Below are 12,382 nucleotides of genomic sequence, written 5' to 3'. Positions count from 1 at the left end.
GAGGAGAAAATCATGGTGCTTCAGATCTGATGAAAATCTACAGGTGTTTCTGTCCATCTTTCCACTGTGAGAAGACTCAGTGCTAAGAGTCTGAAAGGATGTGTAGCTGTCAAGAAGACCTTACTGAGAAAAAAATGAAGAAAAATCATCAGATCTAACAAATAAGCCGCCAGCATTAACAGAGCAATAGACTGACCACCCCAGAGTCCAGACCTCAGCATCACTGAATGTGTTTGGCATTACTTGGATTGTGAGAAGCAGAAAATGCAACCAACTTCTAAGCCTGAACTTTGGAGGTGTGGGAAAAATATCCCTGCAGATTTCTTTAAAAAACCGAAGGCAAGTCTCCTGAATCTGTGAAAAGAAAGAGTGGACACATTAAATGCAGAAAATCTGACATATTATTGTTGAAGCTTCTGTGTAATTTCCTGTTAAATCCATGTTTTGTGCTTTTCTTCTCCTCCCACAGACATTACAATAAATATATGAAGGGTAGTCTCTGATTTTTGCACGGTATTGTATGTTTGTGAATAGGGGTGCGGGAAAAACTTGATTCTTAGATGCATCGCGAAGCAGACACGAACGATTCTTAATCGATTCATAAATGTCAAAAATCGATTTTCGATTTTCTAATATTTAATTTATAATGTCGTGTTGATGGAACATAAAAGGCAGAACTTTAAGTGGGTAAGTGCAGCGCCCGGGCAGTCTGTAGCTGCACATAACAAAAACAACTGAATGAGTGAGAAATCCGAGGGCTCTGCATTAAACGCCAGGCTAGATCAGGAGTAAACAACAACAAAGCGAACTCACTTCGCTCTGCTTTAAGCTTTAGCTCAGCTATAGCCGCTTTACTCCCGTCTCTGCCAGAAAACTTTCCCTCAAAAGTGGAAGAGTTTATTGAAAATTGTCTCAGCGTTTGACTGATTTACTATGGGCAGCAAATCCTGCCAAAAAGTAAATGAAAATGTAAAGCAAATCTCTTTTTGCCATTTTTTTCCAAACATCTGCGCAAATATCCTGCCAAAATTGAAAATGAAATTAAATACCTTAATTTCCACATTTTCCACTTTTCTTTTTCTATTTGACCAACATGCAAATATATGTTAATTAGCACTGGGCAGGGCTACGGGGTACATTTTAGGACATCCTCAGCCATCTGCGTCAGAATCGCCATAATTCCTCAAGATAAAAGACTTCGAGTCTCCAGAAAAAACACCGTCATGACTCAGATCTGGTGAAACTGAACATCAGACCAAACACCGTCAGACCAAACGGCCTCAGAGAAAGGGTATCAAAAAGGGAATGAAAATGAAATGACAAATAGGCGATTTCAGTTTATTTTTATTTTTGTCACAAACGGCTCGAGCTCATGTGAAAAATGAAATCGCAAATGACGGTTTTCATTTCATTTTCAATCATGGCAGGATATTTGCAAAAAGAAACGGCAAAAGAGGTTTGCATTTATATTTTATTGTTTTCATTTTCGTTTCCTTTTTGGCTGGATTTGCCTCCCATAATTTACAAGGCTGAAGTCGCTTCTCCCTCTCCAGCTTCTCGATCGCATCTTTCCGTTCCATCTTATATTCTGTCTGAAGCGTCTGACGTGACTGCGGCGCCATTTAAGGTGGAACAGGAAAATTCGAGAGAGAAGCGGCTCATCTTCCCAGCTTTGTAGAGACAGACAGTCTCTCGTTGCAGAGTTAACGTACCAGAAAACGGAAGTGCGCCGCTTCTAAATGCGAATAAGTCCGTTTGTCTCCAGATCTTCTTCTTCTTCTTTCGGCTGCTCCCTTTAGGGGTCGCCACAGCGGATCATCTGCCTCCATCTTGCCCTATCCACTGCCTTCTCTACTTTCACACCAACCATCTCCATGTCCACCTTAACTACATCCATAAACCTTCTCTGAGGTCTGCCTCTTCTCCTTCTACCCGGCAGCTCCATCTCCAACATTCTTTGACCAATATATCCACTATTCCTCCTCAACACATGTCCAAACAATCTCAACCTGGCCTCTTTATCTCCAAACTGCTCCACCTTCACTGTCCCTCTGATCTGCTCATTTCTAATCTTGTCCAGCCTTGTCACTCCCAACGAAAATCTCAGCATCTTCATCTCCGCCACCTCCAGCTCAGCCTCCTGTCTTTTAGACAGAGCCACAGTCTCCAAAACATACATCATAGCAGGACGCACTACTGTCTTGTAAACCTTCCCTTTCACTCTTGCTGCTATCCTTCTGTCACACATCAGCCCTGACATCCGTCTCCACCCACTCCATCCTGCCTGCACCCTCTTCTTCACCTCTTTTCTACGCTGTCCATTGCTCTGGATGGTTGACCCAAGATATTTGAAGTCATCCACTTTTACGACATCTACTCCTTGCATCTTCACCTTTCCACCTGGCTCCCTCTCATTCACACACATGTATTCCCCGTCTTGTCTCTACTGACCTTCATTCCTCTCCTCTCCAGTGCAAACCTCCACCTCTCCAGATTCTCTTCCACCTGCTCTCTACTCTACTCGTTTTACTCCGTTTGTCTCCAGATGTTCGTCTTAAATCCGTCTGCCTTTTTGTTCTCTACTAGCTCGGCGAGACTTCTGTGCTATGTGACCTACTGTCTGGTCGTCTGTATCGCGCCATGCTGCCCACTTTGGAGCTGAGATTCAGCGTCCAGTCTCGAAGATATTTTATGGACTCATGATATTGCCTGGTCTGAATTTGGCGTAAACAACATGAAAGCATGGCTCCATCCTGCGTTGTATCAGCGGTTCAGGGTGGTGCTGGTGGTGTAATGGTGTGGGGGATATTTTCTTGGCACACTTTGGGCCCCTTAGTACCAACTGAGCATCGTTTAAATGCCTCAGCCTACCTGAGTATTGTTGCTGACCATGTACATCCCTTTATGACCAGTGTACCCATCTTCTGATGGCTACTTCCAGTGGGATAATGCACCATGATAACAAAGCTCGTATCATCTCAAACTGGTTTCTTGAACATGACAATGAGTTCACTGTACTCCAATGGCCTCTACAGTCACCAGATCTCAATCCGATAGAGCACCTTTGGGATGTGGTGGAACGGGAGATTTGCATCATAGATGTTCAGCCGACAAATCTGCAGCAACTGTGTGATGCTATCAAGTCAATATGGACCAAAATCTCTGAGGAATGTTTCCAACACCTTGTTGAAAGTATGCCACGAAGAATTAAGGCAGTTCTGAAGGCAAAAGGGGGTCCAACCTTTTACTAGCTTTAATAAATAATAAAGTGGCCAGTGAGTGTAAATAACCCTAACAGCGCATTTTATCAGCAGCAGCGTCTCATGTGCTCCAAACAAGAGCAGTCAATGAAAGCCTTTCAGTGCACTTGCCACATCACTTCCATTTGATTTATTAATAAGAGATAGTAAGTAAATGCATTATGGATCATTACAAATACTTTGCTTTAAAACTCCCAAGTCTCCTCAGACAGTAAGAAAATAGAAATCCTGTATAGAAAAAAAAAAATAATAATCGCTAATCGTTTTATAATCACATCGCAGCCCTCTGAATCGAATTGTGAGGTGCCTAAAGATTCCCACCTCTATTTGTGAATTGAGTGGTTATTTTCAAGAATTTACTGTTGCTTAATTTGTTTTTTTTATTGTTTCTAATTTTTCATGCAATTCTATGTATTTTAATAATACAATTTGCATGCAAAGCAGTACAAATTTATTAAATCTACATATTTCCATTTGCACGTAAAAAAATTAAACAGTCAAGACAGAGTTTTCACTGATTTTCTTTAATTGTCTGATGACCTTAATGTAAAGTTGTCCTCCCTTTCTTGAAAAGGATACTAGAGGAAGTGACAGGCTAGATATCTGAGCATACAGATACGATACAGTGTGCATAAAAGATTGAACAGAGGCAAGATTTTAGGTTTGTCACGTTGACAAAAAAAAAAAAGCGCAAACTGCATTTAAGTACAAAACAGTTGTAGTGGTCAAAAATATTATACAATTAACTGTACAATTTAACATTACCTAGAACGGACCATGGACTGGCCTCCTCCGACCCTGAACATCACATTCTCCTTTCACAATACGATCAGAAACTTAAAAAAAAAACAAAAAAAAACAATAAAGTGCGGCTGTTTAGCGTTGAGAGTTTAAAAATGATAGGTCAACTTATGTCAGGTGACATCGCACAAATCTGAGGGTTTTATATATATATATATATATATAAACAAACATGATCCACCAAAACTCATTTATAGGCCAAAAATGAAATGGAATGTAATCCTTTGGTGATCACGTGAATAAATCATGATTTTGACAGTGATAAAATTATATATGTGCATATGCATAGTAGGCAACTGATCATACTTCTGCACCTAAAACCTCTCTAAAAGAGCATCACTTTCTGGCTTCATATGAAAGATTTTGCTTTTTAATCAAGTTAGAAAAGGAGACAGCTCGACGGTGCGTATTTCATGAGTACGTAAAAATGCTAATGGAAGAATACAAAATAAAGGTCCATTTAATATGTAGATCATTCAAAGATTAAATGTTGATCATAGAATTAAATGAGACACGGGCAAGGATTAAATCATAGAAGGCGGCAGAAGTAACAAACTCATTTTCCACTGAAATGCAGCTGGCGTGGTTTTATCATATTGATCAAAGTCCTTTAGGATGATAAACTCCTTCCTCAAACCTTAAGAGGTTAAGGAAAACAAAGATATATAAATGCTCCTTGTTATGGACTAAGAAATAAAACACAAGCACAATTAAGGCTTCAAACTGTCTCTTGAGTTAACCTAGCGGACACCTCAATTTAGATCCCTTCATATCCAGCAGCAAGGATCGCCAACGAAAAGGTCGGCCTTCCAACTTGGAAATCAATTTAGAAATGATGACTGACACATCATCAAATGTCTAATTACTGTCTACGAATGGTCAATTGCTTCCCTCTGCAGCTGCACCCTCCGTTTCTTCTTCCACTGGCCTCTACTAGGTCTACAAACTCCACCTTGGTAACACTACTTTTGATCCTTGGTAGATGTTGGTGCTTGAACATACATTAATTGTTATGGTTGTCTGAAAAAGACTGCAATATTAGTAATAGCTGTGGTCCATACATTTAGTCCAAGGGCTCTCACCCCCTCTCTCTTCACTCTCTCTCTATCCACCATGTCCAGTTTAGTGTGCCTGTTGTGGCAGATGCCCATCTCCATGTGGCCCATTTGATGTGTTAGGACACTCCACCCAAAGTCAGCACATCGAAGCAGATGTCGCACACACGGACTGGTTTGTTCAAGTCGAATTTGATGATGGGGATCTCCTTAATGGAGCACTTGTGGCAGAGCAAACGGCCACAGTGGCGGCTAATTGGAAGAGAAAGAATGAGATGAATGAAAAGGAAGACAAAGGGCACCAGAGGTTAAGAAATTGAAAGACTGCTTTAACCTCTGCAACTCCCTGAGAGGCACCAGTGGTTCCAAAACGCACTTAGTCATATTTTTTCATAACATTCATATTTTATAAGCTGCGTTAAAAAGGTGGGTATCATAGGAGGCTGTAGCTGTTTTCTTTCCAGTCAAATAGATGGGTGATGTAATTTTAAGCACTTATAATGACAGAAGCTGAACTCACTTTTTCCACAAATCTGGGCTATAAACTAAAAACAGACAGCATCTCTTCAGTGATCTACTCTGTAAAAATTATTTTTATAAAATAATACAAAAAGTGTCTAATATTTTAGCTTTTAGTAGTAAATTGTAAGCATATAGCAATATGTGTGATCTTAAAACACATTTTCAGTTAATTTGAAGGGAGCTTTTAAAAAATAAAAGTAAAAATTTACATTTATTTCATGCAGTTAATGAATAATTTGCCTTACGATTTGGTCATGTAAATTTAGATGGACAAACCAAAATATACCCAAAAGCATAAGAGGTTAAGAATCAAACATCTAGTCACGTACCAGTGATGTTTTCTCGTAGTGACTCCAAACTTGGCAGCACATTCATAGCAGTTTGAACCATCGCACCATGGAGGCTCTTTGGACAGCATATCTGCAAATATATAAACATGTATGAAAATTAAACCTGCCTTTAGATAACCAAGACACTAAAGTATTCTAGCACAATGTTTACAATCACTATGATCAACTCCATGTCTGTTCATCACATTACTACGACATCACACAGTTAAGTTGCCGCCACTGTGGAAGGCAACTTTGTCATTCGGTGGGGCAGCGGCTGTAATTTTTACTGCCTTCATTTTATTAAATTTTACAAATCAAAGCTAAAATCTAAATGGCTGAGGTTTCCCACTGAATTATTTCTAGTATGTGATTTGGGACGCAACAAAACACTAATTAGTATCTAAAAAAAAAAAAAAAAAAAAAAAAACCAGGGCACCTCCATTAGAAGTGCATTCACTACTGTAGTAGGTAAAGTACAGAAGTGTGATTTGGGATGAAGCATTAGATCATTAGCTCCAAGGACTGATAACAGCTTTGCTGTGCCACCAGGATTTTATTTTTATTAAGGATGCATTTATTGAGATAAACTAGATGCCTACAGATTTTTTCTATATGATGTTGGCAGCTTCTTTTTTTCGAAATTCCTTCTATCTATGAGCCGCCACTTAAGTTAGAATGGAAAGTTTGAATAAGACGCCAACTCTAGGCTGACTGTTTTCATTATTTAAGAGCATTGGCAGTGTTAGTAGTATTCTAATTATTTGTTTGTGCAAAATCTCAAATGTTGGACCTTTCTAAACATATGAGATATGAGATTACATTTAATGTTTTTTGTGGTCATTCTGGTCCCCTGGTCCTGGTACTCCATCAGAGTACAGTAACAGTTATAGCTTGCCTGCCAAAATGGTGGCAAGGAGTTCTTAATGAATACTACGAACAGGTCGTGCATCCTGACAAATTTTGCGATTTGAGCACTGAAAACTGTTAATATAGGGATCAGTTTGAAATGCTTTTGAAGATGCAGTACCTCATGTGAAAAAAGCAGAAGACAAAGTAATTTATTTGACATTTGTCTGAAACTTATAGTTGCTGGCATACACTTGATCAGTTGTCTTAGTTGTTGGCGTACCAACACCAGAGACAACAGTGATTGAGTTCATGTTGCCTTAGAAAGTCGGCAAAAATTGAACAGAGGACGAATAAAATAATGTCAAGTTTTTGCGTTTCACATTTTCAGTGCAACAGCATATCCGTTATTTTTATCTTCATTTTTAAAATTGATTTACTGATCATGCTTGATGCATAAAATCCTTAAGTTGGTTGAATCTTGAATAAAAACATGTAAACCTTGTACCTAAAAGGCGGAAGAGGAGCTGCTTAGTGGCCACTTGATAGTTAAAGATGTTGATGCCCTGATTGTTGTTGACACCGAGACGAGCGCCAGCTCTTACAATGGCACGACACAGGTTAGCATTTCCTTTCATATAGGCCAGGAGAAGAACTGAAGAACAAAACAGAAGTAGTAATGTTTAATACGCATGCCACATTTTAGATTTTTCTAATACAGTTAATTAAATAAAAAAACATTTCTAAAAAATATAACATTTGTATTAAATCTTGATTTTCATGCATCCTATACCCTATAACTCCTATAAACACAAATGTTATATAAATATACATTAATATAATTATTAATAATAAATTATTAATCTAATTTTAACAAATTTTACATTAAGAAGTAGAATCTATTACACATAAAATTTTATTTAAGCCATGTTTTATGAATAAAGCAACAGTTTTACTGGGAATTCTCTGCCTAGAATAATTTGAAGGAGAAGGAAACAGGAATGTTAGGTCACTCTAACCTGTGTTCCCTTCATTGTCTGGTTTGTCTAGAGGATACTCTGGCATGCATTCCAAAAACAGCTCAAAGATAGCCGCTGCATTCTCCTTCCCGTAATGCCCAAGGACATGCATTGGAGATTGGCCCCTGAAGGTAGCAAGAGAGGTTAACATGTTCAGAATTCAGCAACATACTTTTCTCCATTCACACACAATGGACGAAGTCCACAGACCACCAAGAAGCCAAGATAAACAACACCTCACATGAGTAGGGCTGGGAAAACTGCAAAAATATAACATCATAATACTTACAGACATTTTCACTCCATACTATAAGAATCAGGATATTTAGGCTTTTACAATATTTAGAGGTTTGATAAGTTTGAACAGACCAGTAATAGCACAAAAATGACTATGAAGAACTACACTGCTCAAAAAAATAAAGGGAACACTCAAATAACACATCCTAGATCTGAATGAATGAAATATTCTCATTGAATACTTTGTTCTGTACAAAGTTGAATGTGCTGACAACAAAATCACACAAAAATCATCAATGGAAATCAAATTTATTAACCAATGGAGGCCTGGATTTGGAGTCACACACAAAATTAAAGTGGAAAAACACACTACAGGCTGATCCAACTTTGATGTAATGTCCTTAAAACAAGTCAAAATGAGCTCAGTATTGTGTGTGGCCTCCACGTGCCTGTATGACCTCCCTACAACGCCTGGGCATGCTCCTGATGAGGTGGCAGACGGTCTTCTGAGGCATCTCCTCCCAGACCTGGACTAAAGCATCCGCCAACTCCTGGACAGTCTGTGGTGCAACATGGCGTTGGTGGATGGAGCGAGACATGATGTCCCAGATGTGCTCAATCGGATTCAGGTCTGGGGAACAGGTGGGCCAGTCCATAGCTTCAATGCCTTCATCTTGCAGGAACTGCTGACACACTCCAGCCACATGAGGTCTAGCATTGCCCTGCATTAGGAGGAACACAGGGCCAACCGCACCAGCATATGGTCTCACAAGGGGTCTGAGGATCTCATCTCAGTACCTAATGGCAGTCAGGCTACCTCTGGCGAGCACATGGAGGGCTGTGCGGCCCTCCAAAGAAATGCCACCCCACACCATTACTGACCCACTGACAAACCAGTCATGCTGAAGGATGTTGCAGGCAGCAGATCGCTCTCCACGGCGTCTCCAGACTCTGTCATGTCTGTCACATGTGCTCAGTGTGAACCTGCTTTCATCTGTGAAGAGCACAGGGCACCAGTGGCGAATTTGCCAATCCTGGTGTTCTCTGGCAAATGCCAAGCGTCCTGCACGGTGTTGGGCTGTGAGCACAACCCCCATCTGTGGACGTCGGGCCCTCATACCATCCTCATGGAGTCGGTTTCTAACTGTTTGTGCAGACACATGCACATTTGTGTCCTCCTTGCACAAAGGCAGAGGTAGCGGTCCTGCTGCTGGGCTGTTGCCCTCCTACGGCCTCCTCCACATCTCCTGGTGTACTGGCCTGTCTCCTGGTAGCGCCTCCAGCCTCTGGACACTACGCTGACAGACACAGCAAACCTTCTTGACACAGCTCGCATTGATGTGCCATCCTGGATGAGCTGCACTACCTGAGCCACTTGTGTGGGTTGTAGAATCCGTCTCATGCTACCACGAGTGTGAAAGCACCACCAACATTCAAAAGTGACCAAAACATCAGCCAGAAAGCAGAAAGGTACTGAGAAGTGGTCTGTGGTCCCCACGTGCTGAACCACTCCTTTATTGAGTGTGTCTTGCTAATCGCCAATAATTTCCACCTGTTATCTATTCCATTTGCACAACAGCTGTGAACTTGATTGTCAATCAGTGTTGCTTCCCACGTGGACAGTTTGATTTCACAGAAGTTTGATTTGCTTGGAGTTATATTGTGTGGTTTAAGTGTTCTCTTTATTTTTTTGAGCAGTATATATATATATATATATATATATATATATGATGCATTTTATTCAATGTGTCAGTTCATGAGTGACATTTTCCACAATATGGTCTGAAAAGTGTGTTAGGATGTTATCCTGATAATAAAACATCACATGACCCAGCCCTATTTATGAGTTTCATGGTAAAGACTGCACACAAAAAAGAGAATTTCAACAGACAAGAGAGTGGCTGTGTGGTTGATGGGTGTGGAATGTCTTGTACCTGAGATTGTAGGCCTCAGCATCAATGTTTGATTCGGTGAGAAGAGCTCTCACGTTATTCAGACGACCCTGCATCACAGCCAGATGTAGAGCTGAAAGAAAGACATTACACAAATGAGCTGAATCATCATAGTGATAAACTGTGTATGTCTGTTTCCTAAAAGAATGTAACTCACATACAGTGGCATTTGACTAATCATGCAGGCAACTGCTAGCTACTGGTGGCTACCTAACATTTGACTTGATAAACAAAAGTTTATATTATAGCACAATTTCGATGCGTTTTACTAGCTTTTGAAGACCACAACAAGGAAAATAAAACAATTTCCTGCTCACAACAATACACACAAACTCCAGTATGGCATGAATTAATGTTTATTCTACTCAAACAATGGTCAGATCCTGAACACAGGATCACTGTTGGCTATGTTTGGGGGCAAACTATTCTGAATTAGTTTAATACACAGTGACACTCTTCAATCCATTTTAGGAATTATTTTAGAATTTAATACCTATAATAGTAATAAAAGAAACAATTTTATATATTTTATGACATTTCATTTCTAAACTCTATTTTAAGACTTCAAAACTTTTTAAGGATCTGCAAGAAGCCTGTTAAAGCATCCACATATGAGTGATCATGTATAACCAGATTAATTAATTACTCCATTTTTATGTTCAAATACTTTTCCACAGTATTACTCAAAAATGCCAGTAAGATGTGGCTAAGTCATAAATATGTGATGTAATAATTTAGTTCTTAACAACGATCCCATATTCTTTTTTTTGTACCATTGTTGCCGTTTTCATCGACGGCAGCAAAATCGACGCCGTTTTCAAGCAGCACAGAGCATATAGTGGCCAAGTCCTGCTGCGCTGCCAGGTGAAGAGCCGTCTGACGATGTTTTGTCAGTTCGTTCACTTTAGCACCTGCTAGAAGCTAAACATCAAAACACATACACAAAATATGAGCAAAACACAGCAGAAATTCAAAGGCTAACTGACCAAAATGTACGCAGAAGTAGTAAACCAACACATACACATGCAAATGCAGTGTCATAGAATTCATACAAAGTTTCGTGATGAAAATATTATTTAAGATACATTCTTAAAAGTCCATCACTTGCACTACATGTCATTTTAGAATAGCAGCTATTCTGTTTCCACTCTACATCACATTAGTTGATGTACACCATGGAGACATGATATAAAACTGTAGTAACTAAGCTGCCAGACCTATACAACAATGAACCGGACACCGGGCACATGGCAACACTGATTATAAATCAAACAAACTGACCTACAGGAGGCTTTTACAATCAAGAAAGGTGAGAGATATCATCTTCAAACTATATCTATAAAACTATATGGCATGTTTAAATGGCCCATATTTGTTTTACCTTGAGGTCCACTTTGTGATTTTATGTAATTCATATGAACTTTATGTAGTTCATTTTCATATGGCCATATTCCAAACTCTCTTTACTCTTTAGACTACAACAAGCAGTTTTTGTTACTTTGCTTGTAAATGAGCTGTTCTGACGGACTGCCTTGTATTGTGTGTCATTCAAAAAGCAGCCCAAGCTTAAAACACTTATAACTTCAGTGTGAATGCAAAGATGAAATTCAGGCTTCGAGATTGCTGCTAGTGTTGTTTTCAGCTATAAAATGTAATGGTATAGATGATAGTGCACCATATAGAGTCAAAAGCAACATAAGCAAGTGTGTTATGGATGGAAGAGATTATTTTATATATTATTATATAATTACAGTAATTATATAATTAAAAACAGTATTTGCCCCTTCCTGATTTCTTCTATTTTTGCATGTTTTTCACACTCAAATGTTTCAGATGAGAACTACTTTTAATATAATAGATATAATGAAGAATAAATGCTGTTGGTCCTATGTAAGTAAGTAACTGTCCTATGTGAGTAGTAACTGTCCCTTACTAAATAAACCAGTTAACCATATTCAGTTGACCATCAGCCACACCGACGCTTGATTACTGTCAGACCTGTTAAATCTAAAATCACTTAAACAGAACCTGTCTGGCAACGTGAAGCAGCTAAAAGCACATGCTGCTACAAAAGAACTCAGACGAACATCTAATGATTTGTTTCAGCTAGGGTCAATGTACACGATTCCACAATAAGAAAGACACTGGTCAAAAATGGCATCCATGGGAGAGCTGCAAGATACAAACCACTGTGGACCAAATAGAACACCAAGGCTCGTCTCACACGCATTGGTGAGTCAACGGTTTGGAACTGTTTGGAAGACATGGTCCGACTTCAACTGGCATAAAGCCAACATCACATTCCACCATAAGAAAATCATACCAACAATTAAACATCGAGGTGGGAGTATGATTGTC

The 12,382-nt window shown here is 39.4% G+C and overlaps 1 protein-coding gene across 2 annotated transcripts in view; it reads right to left on the bottom strand.

Moving 5' to 3' along the window:
* Positions 1-3,765: 3,765 nt before the first annotated feature.
* Positions 3,766-12,382, bottom strand: part of ankfy1 (ankyrin repeat and FYVE domain containing 1) — a 36,446-nt gene continuing 27,829 nt past the window's right edge. For both annotated transcript variants that reach the window (XM_017701732.2, XM_037533519.1), the window contains exons 20-25: positions 10,798-10,945; positions 10,007-10,097; positions 7,836-7,960; positions 7,325-7,471; positions 5,968-6,058; positions 3,766-5,368 (exon numbers count right to left, since the gene is read on the bottom strand). In XM_017701732.2, the coding sequence (XP_017557221.1) occupies positions 5,236-5,368; positions 5,968-6,058; positions 7,325-7,471; positions 7,836-7,960; positions 10,007-10,097; positions 10,798-10,945 (735 nt within the window). In that variant the 3' untranslated portion in view covers positions 3,766-5,235. The remainder of the gene's footprint in view (positions 5,369-5,967; positions 6,059-7,324; positions 7,472-7,835; positions 7,961-10,006; positions 10,098-10,797; positions 10,946-12,382) is intronic.

The sequence above is a fragment of the Pygocentrus nattereri genome, chromosome 23 (assembly GCF_015220715.1).
Source record: "Pygocentrus nattereri isolate fPygNat1 chromosome 23, fPygNat1.pri, whole genome shotgun sequence".
NCBI lineage: Eukaryota > Metazoa > Chordata > Actinopteri > Characiformes > Serrasalmidae > Pygocentrus > Pygocentrus nattereri.
Note: the sequence above shows the minus strand (reverse complement) of the source record. Positions and strands in the feature narration are given on the sequence as shown.